Raw genomic sequence first — 22,362 nt, forward strand, 5'->3', positions numbered from 1 at the left:
GGTCGTGGAAGGGCTTCTGCTACACGCACACACCAGGCATACTAAGTGAAAGGTGGCAGTCGTGGAAGGGCTTCTGCTACACGCACACACCAGGCATACTAAGGGAAAGGTGGCGGTCGTGGAAGGGCTTCTGCTACACGCACACACCAGGCATACTAAGGGAAAGGTGGCGGTGTAACACGAGAAAATTACTCCCACGAGATTTTTACTCCGGAGTAAACATTTCGTACGAACAAGTTACTCCCTTTACGAAAAAAGCACTCCCCCATTGCACGAGAATATTACTCCCCAAGACAGGTGAGTTCCGAGTAAACATTTCGTTCAAAAATGTTACTCCCCTGACGAATAAATAACGAATGAATTACTTCACCCCAACACGAGCAATTTAACTTCCCATGCCAGGTGTACGACATTTTTACTCGCTTGGCCCCTGTTAGTCTTGGTGGTGGAAGGGGTGGAAGGAGGGTAGCGCGACATTCGTGTGCGCGAGATCACTTATTGGCATTATCCCTTCGCCCGCATCCCATTTTTGCGTACGAGATTTTTACTGGAAGTAAATAAAATGGGGAGTAAACATTTCGTGGAGGGAGTAATTTTTTCGTGTCTTGGGGAGTTCTTTTCTCGTACGAAAAGTGTACTCGGAGTAAGAATTTCGTACGAAATCTTTACTCCGGAGTAAATTTTTCGTGGAGTAAAAATTTCGTGTTACAGCGGTCGTGGAAGGGCTTCTGCTACACGCACACACCAGGCATATTAAGGGAAAGGTGGCGGTCGTGGAAGGGCTTCTGCTACACGCACACACCAGGCATACTAAGGGAAAGGTGGCGGTCGTGGAAGAGCTTCTGCTACACGCACACACCAGGCATACTAAGGGAAAGGTGGCGGTCGTGGAAGGGCTTCTGCTACACGCACACACCAGGCATACTAAGGGAAAGGTGGCGGTCGTGGAAGGGCTTCTGCTACACGCACACACCAGGCATACTAAGGGAAAGGTGGCGGTCGTGGAAGAGCTTCTGCTACACGTGCACACCAGGCATACTAAGGGAAAGGTGGCGGTCGTGGAAGAGCTTCTGCTACACGCACACACCAGGCATACTAAGGGAAAGGTGGCGGTCGTGGAAGGGCTTCTGCTACACGCACACACCAGGCATACTAAGGGAAAGGTGGCGGTCGTAGAAGGGCTTCTGCTACACGTGCACACCAGGCATACTAAGGGAAAGGTGGCGGTCGTGGAAGGGCTTCTGCTACACGCCCACACCAGGCATACTAAGGGAAAGGTGGCGGTCGTGGAAGGGCTTCTGCTACACGCACACACCAGGCATACTAAGGGAAAGGTGGCGGTCGTGGAAGAGCTTCTGCTACACGCACACACCAGGCATACTAAGGGAAAGGTGGCGGTCGTGGAAGGGCTTCTGCTACACGCACACACCAGGCATACTAAGGGAAAGGTGGCGGTCGTGGAAGGGCTTCTGCTACACGCACACACCAGGCATACTAAGGGAAAGGTGGCGGTCGTGGAAGAGCTTCTGCTACACGCACACACCAGGCATACTAAGGGAAAGGTGGCGGTCGTGGAAGGGCTTCTGCTACACGCACACACCAGGCATACTAAGGGAAAGGTGGCGGTCGTGGAAGGGCCACCAGGCATACTAAGCGGTAGGTGGCGGTCGTGGAAGGGCTTCTGCTACACGTGCAGCCCCGATGGCACTTGCGTTTGGCAAACATACGAGTTTGAACTGCAACATGAAAAACATAAACTTAATGAGATGCACTCAAGATGATTTATTTTTAAACCGCAAGTTTGTATTTATGCATATGTATTTTGCTCTAATGTGTGGAGAAAAAAACATTCCTTAAATGATTTACAACGGAAACATTGCAAGATTGAAGTGGCATAACAATCTGTTGATAATGTACGTGTGAACAGAAAAAGGACACAAGTATAATGCCAGAAGTGTGAATGCGTTTTATGGTCAAGATCTGACTGAATGAATTGTTCTTAAAACCATGACTACCTTTACCTCGTTATTTACACCACACACACCACACACCACTGTAAAAAAAATGACAACATCGATGCAACTTGATTATTGTGAAAGACAGGGCCTCCAACCATGGTCGACAAAGACGAATCCGAAATAGATCAGACTGAAGCAGAATCTTTTTTTCTAATAAGATAAAAAATAATATATATTGCTCACCTCGGTTCCTGGTTTAACCAACTCTTCGGTCCTCGATTGCATCAGGCCATAGAAGCGAGGATGACCAATGTTCAGAGAGGGACCGTCAGCTGCGATTGTCACATAAGGCTGGTTCATGCGATTGATTAGTGCTGCCAGACCTGCACAGGAACATACACAAACCGGACATAATGTATACCCTGATGAGACATACACAAACTGTACATAATGTATATCCTGATGAGACATACACAAACCGTACATAATGTATATCCTGATGAGACATACACAAACCGTACATAATGTATATCCTGATGAGACATACACAAACCGTACATAATGTATATCCTGATGAGACATACACAGACCGTACATAATGTATATCCTGATGAGACATACACAAACTGTACATAATGTATATCCCGATGAGACATACACAAACCGTACATAATGTATATCTTGATGAGACATACACAAACCGTACATAATGTATATCCTGTTAAGGCATACACAAACCGGACATAATGTATATCCTGATGAGGCATGGGCTCATACTTATGCATTTGACCTGAAGTCTGAATTTTTACTAAAATAAAACATTGACAATGTGCATGACGCTGTTAGGCCCTGTATTTTGTAACATGAAATGTCCCATCCCGTAGGATAGCAGACTGTTCAGTAGATATATAACTGTATTACATAGACAGCATTAAAGTAGACAGTTTATTATGTGGTACAGGTAAATAATACACGTGATAATGGTCATGGGCATGCATTCGTGTTAGAATCGGGTAACATTGAACTTGAGAAAGAAAGCTTCCTTGGCTGCTTTACATAACCCGTTTTCACCAGCATTACTGTTGTGCTTTAATTTGGCTTTAGGCTGTTAAGACTATTTTGTCTGGCTTTATTTCAGTGTGTTTCTCAAAGTTGTATTTTATGTATAACGGTATAAATCTCACAAGCATTTCATTCTGTCTTTTATGTGTGTAGGTCGGCCTTACATTTGACAACAAAATAAAAACACTAGTTGTCGGTGATCAACTTTAGAATTCGTCTACAAATTGGCAACAGATTACAAACAAGTTTTGTTTTCCTTATGCTGGTTTGCTTAATGATTTGCGTGTGAATGTCTACTTGCTTGACCGTTCACTTACGATTGTTTGAATACATATGTATCGTTAACTTTAATTTTGTTTTGACGCAGCGCTGCTCCTTATTTGCTAGTGCGTGTGTTTCCCTACGTTAATCCACACATGTAATCAGCGAAACCCAGTCATCTGATATCAGGTACATTATAATTGTAATAATTCAACATCCACAGTGACCAAGTTATCAAATTGTGAGCATATAGTTTACCGGCAGCAGCGAGAAAAGCTCCACGTTCAGAGACGACTCCACACACGTGACGAACAATCCTTGAGTCCTCTTCCGAGCAATTTTGCAGTTTTAACTTCCCCAGCACAAATTTTGTGAAAGTTAAATTTTCAGTCTTGTCGCTGAAAAAAACAAAAACAATCAAATGTAGCTGTTGTAATCATGAAAATAGAGAATACTACATGGCTTGCTGTGTCGTACCAGATTTACACGAGTTGTTTTTTTAAATATTGAACTGCGAGCGAAAGCGAGCTGTTCACTATTTGAAAAAGCAACGAGTGTAAATCTGGTACGACACAGCAAGCCATGTAGTATTCTGTTTATCCTACATACTGTACTTACGTGTATTTTACTGAAAATGTCTTGCAGACGAGGCAGCTAAATTGAAGACGCTTGTTTTGGAACCTCGATCTCTTCTAAAGCCTCGTGCAATCTATTACGTCAAAGCAAAGAAACGTCAGTCTGAAAGTGTGGCGTGACGTGTTAGTTCTGAAGATTCATCGAGGGTAATTAGCGAGCGTAATTTTTGTTTCTATAATGACGTTTGTCTCGGTGACTTTGGCATCATAAGCAGTGGAAAAACAGGTCCCTGCCAGACTTGCTTGACATGACCTCATTTACATGATATACACACGTGTGATTTGAACGATTATTATCTTACGGATGTCTCTCTCACGTATGTAGGATAATCATCATTATCAACAAGCACAAAAAGAATTGGAACAATTTCAATGATGATGTCAACAAGCGAACAAAATATAATATCGCCGTTCTCGTCAGAAGGGATTGTTTGTAACACGAGAAGATTAATTCTTACTTCTCTATCAGGGAGACGTCGTCGGCATTAATACTTCCTCTCTCCTTTAACTTCGAAGATTCAAAATTGCCAATGAACAGCAGGCCTTTCTCTGACATTTTTACAAGGACCAGCCTCAAGATCTCCCCGAGGTACATGATGCTGACCATCTTCTCCAGACTGAAATACACAAACAATGAGGCAATCATTCTCGACATGTTAAATTACACAATTGTGTTGGAAAACCAAATAATAAACGAGCATATAAGTTATGTTACCTTGTGAAAATAAGCAAAACACGACCTTAAAAAACAGACGTGCATATGAATGTAACAATGATCACAATAGTCAGCCTTTGGTATAACTTACAATACTTATCTGTATTTCTGTGTCAAAATCATGAATTTTTTTCACACAAGCCAACCATCTTACTTGTGACATTTTTTTAAAAATAATACATGCTTCCAGAAAATGGTGCCACTTCCTAATACCCGCGCGCACGCTCGTACGCACGCACACGCACAAACACACACACACACACACACACATACACACACACAAACACACACACACAAACACACACATACACACACACACACACACAGCTTGAATTCAGGACAATAATCAAAGTAATATTTGCATGTGCGCATAATATAGCATTTTGAAAGCAGTCCACAGACCCATTGCATATTCATTTTATAATTTGTTTTTGGTCGCGTAACCCATCTCAATTAACGCCCAATTTTTGTGTGATATACTCTAACGCAGTTGATACCTGCGTAATTAGGAAAAGCGTGTCACAAAGAGTAGGCAAGACGGCAACACAAAACAAGCTGCTGTTAATTGCAATTCAATATATGAGGCTTATTATAGTCACACTAACAATGATTAAAACAAGAAAAATAATCCCCATACATCTGTTCACCCGGGTCCATTGAACACATGTCGAGCTCTTTGTCGTATTCGGTTGTGAAGCGGGCAAGACCATCGCCTAAACTCAGAGCACCCATCTCCGCTTTCACGAATTCCTGAAGTAAAGGATACATTTACTACATAAACAGCATATTAATTTGTGCATAATTCGAATACATTGATTAATTGATTTAACTGCAACGCACAAACATCAAAGCTAAATTATGTGTGTAATTTGTTGACTTTTTCCCGTGTTTATTACCAGCACGTTCTTTATCAAGAAAGTCGATGATATGTTTGTGTGTTTTCTTAGGTACCAGCGATTGGCTTATCCTGTATTGCAGTCTCAGCTTCCTCAATCTAAATACATATTGACCTTTTCAAATCAATCTGCTCAGTTATTTGTGTGAGCCTGTTCGTTACAAATGAAAAAAAAGAAAATGAAAAAACAAATTACAGAAAATAGGCTCCAAGCATTAATCTCAGATAAACTGACTGTTTTAAAACATTGACAGTAAACTTCCCAAAACTCGTACAAAGAAGCGCGGGTGCTGTTGTGTTTTAAGAGAGAAGATGGAAACACTGTATTCATCAGCTACAGTTGTGCGGATGAGTTGTGTGTGGAGCAATATTCGGGGACAGACTGTGAGTACTCTGCAACTCCCCCATTTACTTAGCAGGGTCCTGATTTGGCCTATACGGTCCGCCGGACCCAATAAGCAACAACTATCAATCAATCATTTACTTAGCGATTGCATTTGTTATCATGACCATCATTGAACTGTAGCTTAGAACTGTACCCACGGAATACGCGCTATATAAGCTTCATATTGATTGATTGATTGATTGAGTCTGCGCACATTGGCAGCAAAAATAGAAACATATCTATGTCTTGCAAGACGTCCAATGTTTACCATTTGCGTTCCATTGCCCCTCTGTTCGTTGATGTAACAGCTGTAAAATCCGTTCCCCACGACGAGGGAAAGCTTGCAGCTGGGGTCATCATAAGCAGCAGCGACTAGTGCACCGACAGCATCGTTAACAACGATCTTCACATCCAGGATGCATGCCTGTGCAGAACAGTATACCAGGAGAAAACGCTTAGTAGGTTGTACTTTATAAATCATTCACAATGACTCAAAAAGCAACATAAGCTGGTTATGTTAACATTTCTACAATACAGTTCAGAACATTCAGAATATCGACCAATGCGACATTATGGTGAGTAAATATCATACACAAAAGGCACATGATAGCCATAAGATGAAACATAACCACCACATGGTCCATTCCTTAACGTGGTGTGGTGGTTTGCGTGTCTCGGTGACCCTAAGAGCTATGCCAGCGGGAGTGTAAACTCCTGGCAGGGCTTCCCAAGCTGGACAGGTCGAAAGGTAGAGGCCAGACTAATATGGACCAACCTTGTGCTCACAGGGCAGGTCCTTGGGCCATGAGCTAAGGGTGAGGTAACCCTGACAGAAACCTCGAGTGCTGAAGACGTATGTGTTGGGCCGCACGGCGCACTCCAACAAACCACAACACTACGCATCAACTGCCATTATGACACTTGGAGACACTCCAAGTGTGATCGGCGATCGAAAAGAAGAAGATGAAACATAAAAACAAATCAGATGAACGTGAAGTTCTCTTAAGATGAGTGTTTTCATTTTGAAATGTTTGCAGTTTGTCTGTTTTAGACTACACTAGCGGTTTAACGTTGCGACTTAGAAGCAAATACCAAATATTCATTTTGTGTGACATTTATAAATAGATAGATGGATATAAATATATATATATATATATATGTCGTGCCTAATTCACGTAATTGCCGATTCCGCGTAATGGGCAACATTTTTGCCCATTTCGCGTAATCGGCAAAACGCTGCCCAATACGTGAAATCGGCAGCGTTTTGCCGAAATCGCGTAAACGCCTCTAAAACCTGCCTATTTCGCGAATTCGGCAGCCGATTACGCGGAATGGGCAGCCGATTACGCGTAGTGGGCAAGTTGCCCATTACGCGAAATCGGCAATAGCAAGTTAAGTGTGTGTGTGTGTGCGTACGTGCGTGTGTGTGTGTGTGTGTGTGTGTGTGCGCGTACGTACGTGCGTGTGTGTGTGTGTGTGTGTGTGTGTGTCTGTCTCTCTCTCTCTCTCTCTCTCTCTCTCTCTCTCTCTCTCTCTCTCTCTCTCTCTCTCTCTCTCTCTCTCTCTCTCTCTCTCCCCCCCCATTGTGCGGCTGCGTGTATGTTTGACAAAGATTGTCTGCGCAAGAAAGCCGTCGTAAAACGGCTCCTGAAACGGGCTCAGAGAGCCAACAAGCAAAATTATGAGGCATGCAGGGAAGAATATGTACAGGAACGCAAAGAGTACAAGGAATTGTTGTATAGAAAGAAACTTGATTTTGATTTAGAAAGACTTGCCAAGTTGAAAAATTCCATTAAAGACCCAAAAGTGTTTTGGCAAACTATTCGGTCATTGAACGCAAAGAAAGCAATCTTCCATGGCATCTCAAGTGAACAGTGGTACGAACATTTTTATGAGGTTTTTAACACCGTTGATTTTGTGTCTGGAGTTGAAAAGGATACCGATGAAGTTGAGGAGGAAGTAGTTGATGAATTATTTAGCGAAAACATTTCAAAGCAAGAAGTGATTGACAGTATCCGTAATTTAAAAGTAGGAAAGAGTGCTGGGCCAGATATGATTGTGAGCCAAATGTTGAAGCATGCCAATGAAACAGTATTGGACTTTCTTGTTGATCTGTTCAACATGTTGTTTGACACGGGAACTTTTCCTGAAGAGTGGTCAAGATCAATTATCATACCAATTCATAAGAAAGGAGACGTGAATGTACCGGATAATTACCGTGGCATAGCCTTGACCAGTGTTGTAAGCAAGGTTTATACACACATTCTCAACAAGAGATTGACAAAGTGGGCTGAGAAAGAGGAATAAATAATTGAAGAACAAGCCGGCTTTAGGTCAAGTTACAGTACTGTTGATCATATTGTTTCGTTATATGACATTGTTCAGAAGCATTTATTAAAGAATACTAAACTGTACATAGCTTTTGTAGATTTTAAGAAGGCATTTGACTCTGTGAACAGGAATGCATTATGGGAAGTTTTGAGGAAAAGTGGTGTAAACGGGAAAATGTATAAGGCCCTAACAGCCGTTTACACATCAGTGAAAGCATGTGTGCGTGACCGATGTAATTATTCTGATTATTCTGAATGCCCAAGAGGGGTGAAACAAGGATGTTTATTGAGCCCTTTGATGTTCTCCTTCTTTATTAATGAACTGGCAACAGAAGTGTCCTGTAAGGGAAGACATGGTATACAGTTGATACCTGGTGCGACGGAGATATTCTTACTACTTTTCGCTGACGATGTTGTTTTGATGTCTAATTCTGTCATATACTAGCGGAAAAAAGTTAGGGACGGGCCACTGATTTCCCCGCTGACTTTCATTTGTTTAAAACACCCTGTTCTTTCGTCAGCAAAATCAAATGGCTGTCGCATGCTACACACCAATGGGTAGGTTATGCTGTGTTAGCAGGAAAACTGCACGGGACTCCCGGGCGCAGAGCTGCAGCACGTGACTAAAATAGCAAAATCGCCAAAAAGTAGGCTGTTGTTTGGCGTGCGCACTGGTAGAATAAGGCAGGTAACATGGCAAAATTGTTGTGCACATGCAAGGACAATCCTTCGAGTGTGAATTGTGATCACGAACTCGGCTTTATAAGCCGCCGATTTTCTGCGAGCTGCCATCTCCTCACCATGCCTGCCAGACGGAAGCTGACAACATTCAGCCGAGGAAGAGCAATTGCCTGGCTCCACGACGGCGTATCCAAGTGCGAAGTGGCCAGGCAACTTGGGGTATCGCATTCAGTCATTGTAAGGCTGAATCAACGGTTCCAGACGACAAACAATGTCGAGGAGAGGCCCAGGTCGGGTCGCCCCAAAAAGACTACTCCTAGGGAAGATCGTTTCATCCAACGGCAGGCGCTGCAGCACCGGGCCACCACCTGCAAGGTCATCAGATGGCAGTTACGGGAGGCCACTAACATCAACGTTAGTGAGAGGACCATCGGCAACCGCCTGCATGACGCCCGGCTGCGGAGTCGTCGTCCTGCTGTGCGTCCCCTGCTGACACAGGCTCATCGCCGGGCTCGTCTGGCCTGGAGTCGCCGCCACTTGAGATGAACGCGCCGTGACTGGGCTCAGGTCCTATTCAGTGACGAGTCCAGGTTCAACCTGTACCATTCTGACGGCCGGCGCAAGGTCTGGAGGCGTGAGGGCGAGCGTTATGAAGACGACACAGTGCATGAGAGGGTGGCCTTCGGCGGGGGCTCTGTCATGGTTTGGGGGGGCTTCAGCCTTCATCAACGCACCCCCCTGTACCATGTGGTCGGGAATCTCACTGGTCAACGCTACAGGGACGAAATTCTCGCCCCTATTGTCTTGCCGACCCTGCAGCAGATTGGCCCAAACGCCGTGTTTCAGGATGACAATGCTACTCCTCACAGGGCCAGGCTTGTCAACGACTACATCCAGCAAACCGGGGTCGTCAGGATGGATTTCCCTGCCTGTTCGCCAGACATGAACCCCATAGAGCATGTATGGGACGAACTGGACAGGCAGGTGAGGGCCAACCACCAGCCTCCCAGAAACCTGCAGCAGCTGCTGCAGATGCTCCAACAGGAGTGGCAGGCCATTCCACAGGCCTTTTTCACGAAGCTTATGAACTCTATGCGGTCAAGGTGTGGTGAACTTGAGCGCAAACGTGGCGGACACACCCATTATTGACCTCATGAAAGACTTGTTATGTTTATTTGTGACCCCTCTGCTGTTTGTGGACATGAATAACCGAATCGGCTCGATGAAATAAACCCAAATTTTGCATTTGCGTTGCACATTGCCTGAAGTAAACGTGTTCCAAATTTCCGTACGATATGTTCATTCGTTCTTTTGCTGTGATTGCGTGTGTGAACCGTCCTTAACTTTTTTCCGCCAGTATATGTTTACAAAACCAACTGAACAATTTAAAAAGAGAAGCAGATCGCCTGTGCTTATCAGTTAACTTGGATAAAACTGATGTCATGGTGTTCCGTATGGGAGGCCACCTTGCAGCTCACGAGAAATGGTCCTATGGCAGTCCGAGTAACCAACTCGTACAAATACCTCGGCATGTTGTTTACTACAAAACTGAGTGTAAATGTTGCTTTGAGTGAGATGTCCAGAAAGGGAAAGAAAGCAGTCATTGAGACACAGTCACTGCCACCCGAAAAACAGCAAATGTAAAAACAAATAAAAATTACTACCAAACTGCATGTCAGCCAAGCTATAACCTGTGTTTGTGGTACTGAAAGATGAAAATAGCAGCTTAACTTGTATTTTTGAGAAGCGTTTTTTTTCTCACAATTATGCGTAATTCTTCATGTTCATCTATTTGTTCATCTTTTCCTATTATCGTTCTCTTGTTTCGAAAATAAATGTTTGCCTCGTTTGCATCACTAGTATACTGTGTGTGTGTGTGTGTGTGTGTGTGTGTGTGTGTGTGTGTGTGTGTGTGTGTGTGTGTGTGTGTGTTTGTTTGTGTGTGTATGTGTGTTTGTGAGTGTGTGTGCGTGCGTGCTAAAAAGTATATTATCACAGTCATGGTCAGTATCGACGACAACACACACACACACACACACACACACACACACACACACACACACACACACACACACACACACACACACACACACACAAACAAACATACACACTAAACTCACTATTGCCGATTTCGCGTAATGGGCAACTTGCCTATTACGCGTAATCGGCTGCCGATTCCGCGTAATCGGCTGCTGAATTCGCGAAATAGGCAAGTTTTAGAGGCCTTTACGCGATTTCGGCAAAACGCTGCCGATTTCACGTATTGGGCAGCGTTTTGCCGATTACGCGAAATGGGCAAAAATGTTGCCCATTACGCGTAATCGGCAATTACGTGAATTCGGCACGACATATATATATATATATATAGACAGAGAGAGAGATAGGTACATAGATAGAGATAGATAGATAAAGAGATAGAACGAACGAACGAACGAACGAACGAACGAACGAACGAACGAACGAACGAACGAACGAACGAACGAACGAACGAACGAACTTTATTACTCAAGGATGGAGATTTTAGGCTGTCCTTGCTAAACTAAGACATAAAATAGAGACAATAAAAGGACAATCATCAATCACAATCATACAGTATTACAAACTACAACATTACCTATAGAGAGATAAAGATAGATAGATAGATAGATAGATAGATAGATAGATAGATAGATAGATAGATAGATAGATAGATAGATAGATAGATAGATAGAGGGATAAATAGAGAGATAAATAGATAGATAGAGGCAGAGGTAGAAAGAGGTAAAAAAAATTGGCCAACAAATTATTGCAACAATTTTCGCACGCTCAGAAAAACGTTAAACCACAAGCCATTTTAATTGAACTTTATATGCTGGAAAAGGTAATTTTGTCTACTGTTCATATCATTTGTTAGATCGGTGGTACTTTGTATAGGCATCCCGTGGCAGCCTGTCAAACAAGGTCACCCCTAAAATTGACCTGACAAAAACCAATGCCCCGTATTTAAAAATCAGAATGTGCACTTACAAAACACTTCTGACTACCATTGGAAAGGCCATTCAATTTCCTGTTTAGAGCATTGTGTTTCATGCACCTTACGTCTCTAGTATTTATATAGCCTTTTGTCAAAGGCCGTAGGTGGCAACCGTTTCAGAGGCCAAACATGGCACGTTTTGTAGCCATTCTTGAGGGGTCTTCCACTGAAAGAGCCATTTCTGCTTAAGTTCTCAATGAATTTTTTTTTGTTTGTTTGTTTGCTTAACGCCCAGCCGAACACGAAGGGACATATCAGGGCGGTGGTGCTTTGACATATAACGTGCGCCACACACAAGACAGAGGTCGCAGCACAGGCTTCATGTCTCACCCAGTCACATTATTCTGACACCGGACCAACCAGTCCTAGCACTAACCCCATAATGCCAGACGCCAGGCGGAGCAGCCACTAGATTGCCAATTTTAAAGTCTCAGTTAGGTATGCCCCAGCCGGGGTTCGAACCCACGACCTCCCGATCACGGGGCGGACGCCTTATCACCAGGCCAACCGTGCCGGTCCCCAATGAATTGCTTTGAAAATTTCAGAAGTTATGACCAATAGGCTGACCAGAATGTATATTGATTTTTGTGAACGTGTATACTAAGCGTGTCGTATTACGTAACTTTTCCGAAAGACCTAAACAAATATTCCACAACAAATCGTGACATTGCATGCTAAGCAAAAAATGGTTTGGAAAAATGGTACCAAACTTTTAGGCAGATCGGAGTGCTGGTTTACATTTGCTGGAGATGGGAACACGCAAGAAAAATGTTCTATCACCGGTAGTCTTTTTGTTGTTGTTAAATAATTATATTGCCAAACGTTATGACATGTTGGGATAATTGAACGAGTTTCAATACACATTTGCTTATCACCTGTGTGCTAAAAGGAAATGTCGCTTGTTTTTATGAAAACTCAAAACTAATTTTCAATGTTTATTCGTGCAAACCGTCACACAAACATGCGTGCCTCTGTCAGTATGCGTGTGGGTGCTTTCGTATTTCAGGCTAGATTACAAGTCAGCTGTGTTAGGGTGCAAGCGTTTTGATAATTTACCCCATACCAAATCCCCCCCCCCCCCCCCCCGCACACCCCGATACCTGTCAAATTCCCTCAAAATGCATGAACAATTCTGTTACCTTTGATCATCACCAGAAAAAAATCCTCCGAATTCCAAAGATCAGGACGAAAACATAGCGAAACACTTTAGATATCAGATACCGACTTTATGTAATGCGCTTCAAAATCATATTTGAGAGAGAGAGAGAGAGACTCAGACTCAGACTCAGACTCAGAACTTTATTACAAAAGGATAAAGGTTTTAGGCAAAGCCTATTCTTCCAACCTGTCCTTTATACAACACATAAAGACAGACGAACATAACAAATAAAAATTCAATCATATAAGATATAGAAATACATTGTATGAATTGCAATACTATATGCAGTTACGGAATTATATAAGGAGAACTCAAAAATTACAAAATTACATTGACATAGTTAAGCCTTTCATTTTGAGAATTAAGTTGCTCAGATGAGCTACACATCCGTTAACACTAGTACAAAATGTTCAACAAAATAACAATCGAACAAGACATTTCATTCACGAATGATGTGTGAACGGGACTGTCTCTTAAACAATTTCACTGAAGTTGCATTTCTTATCTGTTGGGGGAAGGAGTTCCAGAGAAAAGCTCCCGAGAAGGCTAGGCTCGATTTGTAGAGGTCTATGCGAGGTATAGGAGGGATGATTTTTTGGGACCCATATCTTTTTGTGGCATGTTTGAAATGTGATTGCAAATATTTAGGACAGTCGTCATTTAGAATTTTATACATGAACACAGCCTTGTTTAACGTCAACTGATCTTTCAAGGGGAGGAAATTTAGGAGCTTTAGCTTTTCATCCGTGGACCTATTCAAATCATGCAGAATAAGTTTTGCAGCTCGGCGATGCAGGGAATTGAGTCTTTTTAAATGAACATCACTGCAGTTATCCCAAAGTGTCGAAGCGAAGTTTATATGAGGCATTATGTGGGCGTAATAGAACATTTTGAGTGCTTCAGAATCGGCGTAATGCCTTAATTTTGATAACAGGTACAAATTCTTTGATACTACTTTGCAAATATTACTCAAATGAGTTTGCCATTTCAACTCTTGATCAATGGTAACACCTAATAGTCTATGTTCCTTAACTTGCTGCACTTGAGTTGAACCAACTGACAGTTGTAATAGTAAAGGACTTAACTGGTGTTTTTGTCTCGTGGTTATCACCATACTCTTTGTTTTAATCGGATGAATGATCATTGCATTAGAAACGCACCACTCAGTGATTTCATCCACACTTGTTTGAAGAGAAGAGTTGACGGATTCCAAAGATTTTTGACTGGTGTGAACAGAAGAGTCATCCGCGAAGAACTCACATCTAACTTTTTCATCGGACACATGAAGGGGTAAGTCATTTATATAAATACAGAACAAGATAGGTCCTAATACAGACCCTTGAGGGACACCACTCCTGACAATCTCGTTTGACGAAGTTTTACAGTTAATGGATACATACTGTTTCCGTTTTGAAAGATACGATTCAAAAAAGGCACAGGCGGAGTCGTCTTTTAAATAGCACTTTAGTTTTGTCAGTAGAAGTGAGTGATCTACTAGGTCAAAGGCTTTCTTAAAGTCCAGAAACAACGCTCCCGTTATTTCTGCTTTGTTTATTGCTGACAGCCAAGTCTCGCATAAAGAGCTTAAGGCGGTGTGCCAGGAATGCTTGGAGCGGAATCCAGACTGAAAAGAATGAAACAGATTCATTTGTTCCATATATGCCAGTAGGTGTTTTTGTATGTGCTTTTCTAAGGGTTTAGATAGAACAGGTAAGAGGGAAATAGGTCTAAAGTTGTTTGGGTCTGTAAGATCCTTAGTTTTTGGAAGTGGTAATACCTTTGCACACTTTAAAATAGAAGGGAACACATTTTGTTGTATGCTTAGGTTATAAACATAAGTTAGGGAATCGACAATGTAAGGTAAAGCAAGTTTTAGCAACTTGACTGGAATCTTGTCTGGACCCATTGACTTCTTATTCGCCATTTGTTCTACCAGTTTTCCTACCTCGTGCACTGAGATTGGAGGAATAGAAAATGTGTCAGTTTGAGTCAACTTTTGTTCACAGAATGTTTTTAATTTTTCAAGACAATCATCCGTCTCTCTCTCTCTCTCAGAGAGAGAGAGAGAGAGAGAGAGAGAGAGAGAGAGAGAGAGAGAGAGAGAGAGAGGGAGAGAGAGAGAGAGAGAGACAAGACAAGACAAGACAAAATCTTTATTATCGAGGGTAATAGATAAGCAATAATATTACTTTTTTACATCCAGCCCTCGCCCTAATATAGGGTCAACAAGAACAGAAAACAATCAAACTTAATACATTATATATATACAGATACAAATTTTAAAAAATAAATTGTCATGCTGCATTTTAATTACAATTTCCAATGATAAAAAGTGTCAATTTTTAACATATCTTAATTTAGATCTGCATATTATTATAATTTTGTTTAACATGCACATACAATTTAAATGAATTGATGAACCATTCAGCACATGTTTAGTTGCATTATGTGCGACATATACTTTTTTTTGAAGCTGTCTGTGTTTGTTTTATGCTTAAGAAAAATAGGCAGTGAGTTCCATAGGACCGCACCTGAATAAAGAAGGATTGTGTTTAGAGAGAGAGAGAGAGAGAGAGAGAGAGAGAGAGAGAGAGAGAGAGAGAGAGAGAGAGAGAGAGAGAGAGAGAGAGAGAGAGAGAGAGAATATGCATGTATTCCAATTGTAAATAGTCAGAAATATAGTTATTGACTGTGTACTTATTCTTATCGCTATGAGGGGTTGGTTTGCTTGTGTGTGTGTGTGTGTGTGTGTGTGTGTGTGTGTGTGTGTGTGTGTGGGTGTGTGTGTGTGTGTGTCTGAGGTTATTGGAATTGTAAATCGCTTTGAGCTGTAAATCAGGACAGATGTTTATGAAACCTTGCAAACAAGTTTTGTGACCCCCACCCCTTCACCCGGATTCAAACACTTGGGTCAGTGCGCATGCTCTACGAACTGACCTGCTGGGCTCACAAATGATTTATTTCTTCACTTTTTTTCAGCCAAGAAATGGGGTGGGGCGGGAAACATTTTTGAGTAAGAAAAAAGGAAACGCTTTAAAAAAATTTTTTTTAAAGGTATTGTGAACAGTGAACTTATCTGTATTCAAATGTGGTTATAATGTGAGATGACATTTTGTGTTAATTAAAACAGTCTGGTTTTCTTCGCGTTTTCGATTTACACTCTTGATTTATAAATACTGACACTCATCTTACAAACTTGAGTGTTTGATCCACCCTGGTGTGTGTGTGTGTGTGTGTGTGTGTGTGTGTGTGTGTGTGTGTGTGTGTGTGTGTTTGTGATTAGTGGGGTGGGCGGGTGGTGGAGGGGTGGTATTGGATCGGGGGGGGAGGGTTGGCAGGGGGTATCGGTGCACTAAAGGCACCAAGTGTTTGGGTGTATGTGTTTGTATTGCGATTCAGAGAAAACTACTATACAGATTTTTATGAAACTGCACACTTCTCCCTACCACCTGACCTACTGGGGTCCCAAATCAATGTTTTCATCAATTTTTGTCAGTCAAGATATGGGGGTGGGGGTGGTGCGGGGATAATTGTGGAGTAAGCAATACGGAAGCACCTTATGGTTTTCTTAGGTATTGCAACGGTATATAGTGAAGTTAGCTGTGTTCAAATTTGTTTATGATCTGTCAAGCCAATTATGTGTTACAACGTTTTTGAGTGATAATTGTTGTGTACGCTCTCGCCAATCCTGGATAATTTTCGGCATGCACATTGATAAGTACCGTATTATAATAAAGTGATACACTTCATTCTTTTATCTTCGTCGCGATATAACCTTCGTGGTTGAAAACGACGTTAAACACCAAATAAAGAAAGAAAGAAAGATTCTTTTATCTACACTAAGTAATGTTTTATTTATCTTTTCTAAAGATAAAAATGTCAGTTAGGATGACGTTACGAATTACAGTGTTTTCTGTAAGGTCATATGTGTCCACCCGGTACCCCCCAAAACTGACAAAACTCTTATAAAAAAATGAATAAGAAAACAACGTTTTTTGTCTGTCTGCAGTTGTGGACATATAGCTTAGAGAAACATGTGCTCAAAATGTGTAATGGATTTCACGTGCGATTTTTTTTTCTTGGGTTGAGGAGAGGGGGTGGGGAGGGGGGGGGGGCATATGCCCCTTGATCAGTCTCGGGCGCTCTGCGACCTCGATTTACACTCTTGAATTCTAAAAACACCCCCCTTACAAACTAACTGATCTACCCTGGTGTATATATATATGTGTGTGTGTGCGTGTGTGTGTGCGTGTGTGTGTGTGTGTGTGTGTGGTGTGCGATTCATAGAAATTTACTGGACAGATCTTCATGAAACTTTGCACACAAATGTTCCGACCCCCAACCCTTCACCCTGATTCAAACTCATGTATCACAAGTCCAGCGCTCTACCAACTGACCTACAGCGCTCCCAAATTATTTCTTTTTATCATTTTTGTCAGTCAAGATATGGGGGTGGGGTTGGTACGGGAATAATTGTGAAGCAGACAATAAGGCAACAACTTATTTTGTTTACAGGTATTGTATCTGTATACAGTGAACTTAGCTGTGTTCAAGTTTAGTTATGTTCTGTCGAGCGAATTTTTTTTAAATACGTTTTTACTATTAAACGAGTGATAATTTTATGTGTACGCCCTCAAGAAACCTCGATCATAATCTGAAAATGCACGTTGATAAGTACCGTTTTATGATAAAGTTATACTCTCTATTCATTTATCTACACAAACGAATGTTTCATTTATCATTTGTAGAGCTAAATATGTCAGTTGGGATCATGTTAAGAATCGCAGTGTTTTTCGCAAAATCGTACTTGACAACCCCCAGTAAAAAAATTCTAAAAAAAAGGTTAATAAGACAACCACCTTTTTTCTTTGCACAGATGTGTCCATATTGCTTAGAGGAACCTGTGCACAAAATGTGTAATGTTTCTTTCACGCGATTTGAACACACAAGTAACCCCTTAAGAGGCACGCAGCGATAACAGCTGTAAGCGCGAAACAGCGTGAACGTTCCATTTTTTCCTCATGTGTTTGCATGACTTGCAAATGTACGCCAGCAGCTACACGCAAATGAAACTTAGACAGAATCTGTATCAATTATGTATCTGTGGATATACAAAGTCATGAATTTTTTTCAAGACAAGCGAACAATCCTATGACAAGTTTAACACCATTGTTTTCCTAAACATTGCATCACATCTGGATAAACAACCGTAACGATCCTAACGTTCGCACGAAGTATCTCCAGTATGTTGGTAGAATATTCGCAAAGTTGCAAAGCAATCCACCAAGTCATCGCTAAAGTGCATACCCCTAAAAAATGACGCAAAAAGTCCCGTTTTTGACTGCTCTTGCGATCAACATCTGCATCAGTAGGAATAGCATAGCACACGAAATACGCAAGGTAGCAAAACAAAACAATCTGTTCAGGGTCGATAATTGGTTTGACTTTTTCTCGTATGACTAAGTTGCAAAGCTTTGCCTATTGTGATTTGTTGTCGATTTTTCATTTGGCCCTTCCGTTTTTGTCTGATCGATTGTGAGGGTACCTTTACTTGAGCGGCGGTCACATGATCCCTGTAAAATAAATATTTATTCCAAAACATGATCCGGAAGGTTCAGTGAACGGCCGTAACTGGCACATCAATTTGTAATGACATGACATGGGAATTAATGCTTTAATTTGGGTTTGAAATTTGTTGAAATAATTTTTTGGCCAACTTTGGTTGCTACATAATGATGTTACGCCTAGGAAGTGGACGTACGTAGGGCAAAACGGAGGACTCCTGTTTCCTGCATGAGTCTCTCTCTCTCTGTCTCTCACGCAAACGAACGTACCCACACACACACACACACACAAACACACACACACACACACACACACACACACACACACACACACACACACACACACACACACATAGAGAGAGAGAGGGTTGTGGGTGGGTGTGTGTGCGTGCGTGTATGTGTGTGCGTGTGTATGTGTGGGTGTGTGCTTGTGTTTGACATTTCTGCCGACAAAAGAGACGAGAGAGAGAGAGAGAGAGAGAGAGAGAGAGAGAGAGAGAGAGAGAGAGAGAGATAGAGAGAGAGAGAAAGAGAGAGAGAGAGAGAGAGAGAGAGAGAGAGAGAGAGAGAGAGAGAGAGAGAGAGAGAGAGAGAGAGAGAGAGAGAGAGAGAGAGAGAGAGAGAGATGAAATAGAGAGTCCGAGGAAGTGCGCATTTTTCTTGTGCGTTCCCAGCAAATGTAAACCAGCATTCAGATCTGCCTGACACTATAGCACCAATTGTCTCAACTATTTTTGGCTTAGCATGCAAAGTCACGATTTGTTGTACTTAAACCCTGAATTAATAAGAATATTTGCTTAGATCTTTCTGAAAAGTTACGTAATACGACACACTTGATATACACGTTCACAACAATCCACACACATTCTGGTCAGTCTATTGGTCATAACTTCTGACATTTTCAAAGCAATTCATTGGGAACTTGAGCAGATATGGCCCTCTCAGTGGAGGACCCCCTCAAAAATGGCCGCAAAACGTGCCTTTTTTGGCCTCTGAAACGGTTGACACCTACTGCCTTTGATAAAAGGCTACACAAATACTAAAGACGTAAGGTGCATGAAACAAAATGCTCTGAACAGGAAATTGAATGGCCTTTCAAATGGTCGTCAGAAGTGTTTGGTAAGTGCACATGCTGATTGGTTGCAGATTTTAAAACATTGGGCATTGGTTTTTGTCAGGTCGACTTTAGGGGTGACCTTGTTTTACAGGCTGCCACGGGATGCCTTTACAAAGTACCACCGATCAAACAAATGATATGAACAGTAGACATATTTACCTTTTCCAGCATATAAAGTTCAATTCAAATGGAATGTGGTTTAACGCTTTTCTGAAAGTGCGAAAATTGTTGCAATAATGTTTTGGTCAAGTTTAGATAGACAGATATATATATATATATTATAAGAATAAATTGAGAGAGAGAGAGAGAGAGAGAGAGAGAGAGAGAGAGAGAGAGAGAGAGAAAAGAATTGCGTGTGCGTGTGCAAATGGGTGTTTGGAGGAATCACCATGTTGTCTTCCGGCAAAGATTGCTGGAGTAGCTCCCTCAGATCCTTGTTGTCAAATCCCCTACAGTGAAATTCTTTGGTCCACTTGGTGAGGCAAGCATAGGACCAATCTGAACTATGTTTGCATGGGAAGGAGAAGACGAAAGCCACTCGATACTTCTTGCCCAACATGTCATGGGCTTTGACAAATTTCCTGACGCAGTCTGCAATGAACCCAAAGAGCTGAAAAAGACACAGGAAACCAGCTTCAAAACTACATTTTTTTATATTTAAAAAAATGTCTAATGTAGCCAAGTGCTAAACTGGCTACTAATTCGTTATAATATTTGTCTGTCATTTCTGTCTTGTGTAAGTTTTGCCGATCGCTTTATGTTTTCGATTTGCTCAGACACCTGAAGATCGTAAACGCGCTTAGTCGTCTGTGTCCACAAGTCTCATAGTCTTTGTTCCTTTGACGTCAAGCCGCCCTCATAGGGAGAGACGGGTGTTTCGGGCTTGCAGCTGGTCAGTTACGCAATTTTATGACCGAGCCGGGGCTAGATTCCCGGAAGATGTTCTGGTGAAGTTGTTTGATGCGCTCAGATCATGTCGCTTTCCTCTTTTAGGTTGCTTTTTGTAAGATTGTGATTTGTTTACTTGCTTGACCAGTATATCCATAAATGATTTACAGAAATTGGAACAAAAAAATATGTTTTGGAATTATCGAATGTTTAAAGATATTTTTGCATGTGAAGACTATGTCACACACCTGCCATATCAGCAATGTGTTTCAATGATGAAGTTTAGAACATTAAACAACAATTTGCCTGTACAGAAAGAACGTTATCTTAACATCCCGAGGTCAGAAAGAACTTGCACCAAATGTGTATCACAAGACATAGGTGATGAATTCCATTATTTATTTGTCTGTGATTTTTTCAAAGAAGAAAGAGCTGAGTTGTTACCACCTTACTATTGGAAAAAACCTAATGCACTTAAATTTAAAAAGTTGTTTGCTACTAAGAAAAAGAAATTGCTATAGAATATTTTGGACTTTATTGATAGAATTTGTAACAGCTTTTCATAATTTTTTAATTTTTTATTTTTTTATTTACTATATTAGCATATATCATGATTGTATTGATTGTATTTATTGTTCAAAATGCCCCCATGGGTTATGGACCAATAAAACTTGAACTTGAACTTGACCCATGAGATGCCATGCCAGTCTTGTTAGCTAACTTCTGATTGGTTGCTTTGACCCCACCTTGTTCTATGTACATGATAGCGTGTGTGATATTTGGGGAGAACTGAGAACTATCTGAGACAGAGAGGACGTACTTGTTGTGTACCCTGTTATGGAGACATACTGATGTAGACTATTGTACTATTGGTGTGGCTTTGTGGCCTTCGGGCTGGGTTGGCGAGGAGAGGAGAGGAATAAAAAATTAAAGAGAAATGTAAATCGACAGACATGGTTTTCCAAAGTTTAATTTTGCATCAAGTGATTCGTCGTTCTGTGCCAGTGAACGCTTGTCTATCATTGTCCACATGTGAGTGAAAGTCCAGAACGAGAGCAAGTGATGTTCGTTCAGTGCAAGACACTAAAGAGACACCCACATAGTGTTCTCCTTACTTCGGGGTCTTACTTCTACTACGTGACTACATTCACCTTCCTACCACATCAAACCAATCGCATATATCCTCCTTCCACCCCATCACACTAAAAACAAACTTTTTTCCTGCACTTTGTTAACCTTTGCTCACAGGTGTTGTAACCACTATTTTAAACATTCAACAGTATGTGTCGCAAAATGACGAAACGAGATGAAAAGTAAAGATTCAGGTTTCAAAGGAAACAAATAGCCTGAACACGTGAAACAACATATGTAAATCACAGCATAAAGTTGCAATTTCACTCTAGTAAAAAGAATCTAACCATAGTAATGAGATGCACAACAACTTTGCAAAATGCAGTCACCTGTATTCTTGTGCTTAGTCGAGCTTGCTGTGGCATGGTGTAGTGTTCATAACGTACATCAGTTTTCTTCCTAGCTTTAAACTTGACGAGTTGAATCTTTAAATTGCCACTGCCAAGGTCAACCACCAGAAAAGCAGAATTCACGGTAACTGCAACATACATTTTAATAATAATAATAATAATAATAATAATAATAATAATAATAAGAACATTTATATAGCGCTAAATCAAAAACTTTT

At 41.5% G+C, this 22,362-nt stretch overlaps 1 protein-coding gene across 1 annotated transcript; it reads right to left on the reverse strand.

Moving 5' to 3' along the window:
* Positions 1–1,649: 1,649 nt before the first annotated feature.
* LOC138974434 (hexokinase type 2-like) lies at positions 1,650–20,820 on the reverse strand. The gene is made up of 8 exons (XM_070347148.1): positions 20,800–20,820; positions 20,164–20,385; positions 6,180–6,335; positions 5,269–5,381; positions 4,375–4,533; positions 2,697–2,713; positions 2,202–2,341; positions 1,650–1,736 (listed from the first exon to the last, which is right to left on the reverse strand). The coding sequence occupies exons 1-8, from the start codon at positions 20,818–20,820 to the stop codon at positions 1,650–1,652; spliced, it is 915 nt and encodes a 304-aa protein (XP_070203249.1).
* Between the last annotated feature and the right edge of the window lie 1,542 nt (positions 20,821–22,362).

This window comes from Littorina saxatilis, linkage group LG8 (assembly GCF_037325665.1).
Source record: "Littorina saxatilis isolate snail1 linkage group LG8, US_GU_Lsax_2.0, whole genome shotgun sequence".
NCBI lineage: Eukaryota > Metazoa > Mollusca > Gastropoda > Littorinimorpha > Littorinidae > Littorina > Littorina saxatilis.

Coding starts and splice junctions, on each gene's coding strand:
- LOC138974434 (XM_070347148.1), bottom strand. CDS start 20,820: ATGGATATACTGGTCAAGCAA. Junction 20,386..20,799: donor TGGATATACTGGTCAAGCAA/GTAAACAAATCA, acceptor TGTCTTTTTCAG/CTCTTTGGGTTCATTGCAGA. Junction 4,534..5,268: donor ATGGACCCGGGTGAACAGAT/GTATGGGGATTA, acceptor TGTGTATTTCAG/TCTGGAGAAGATGGTCAGCA.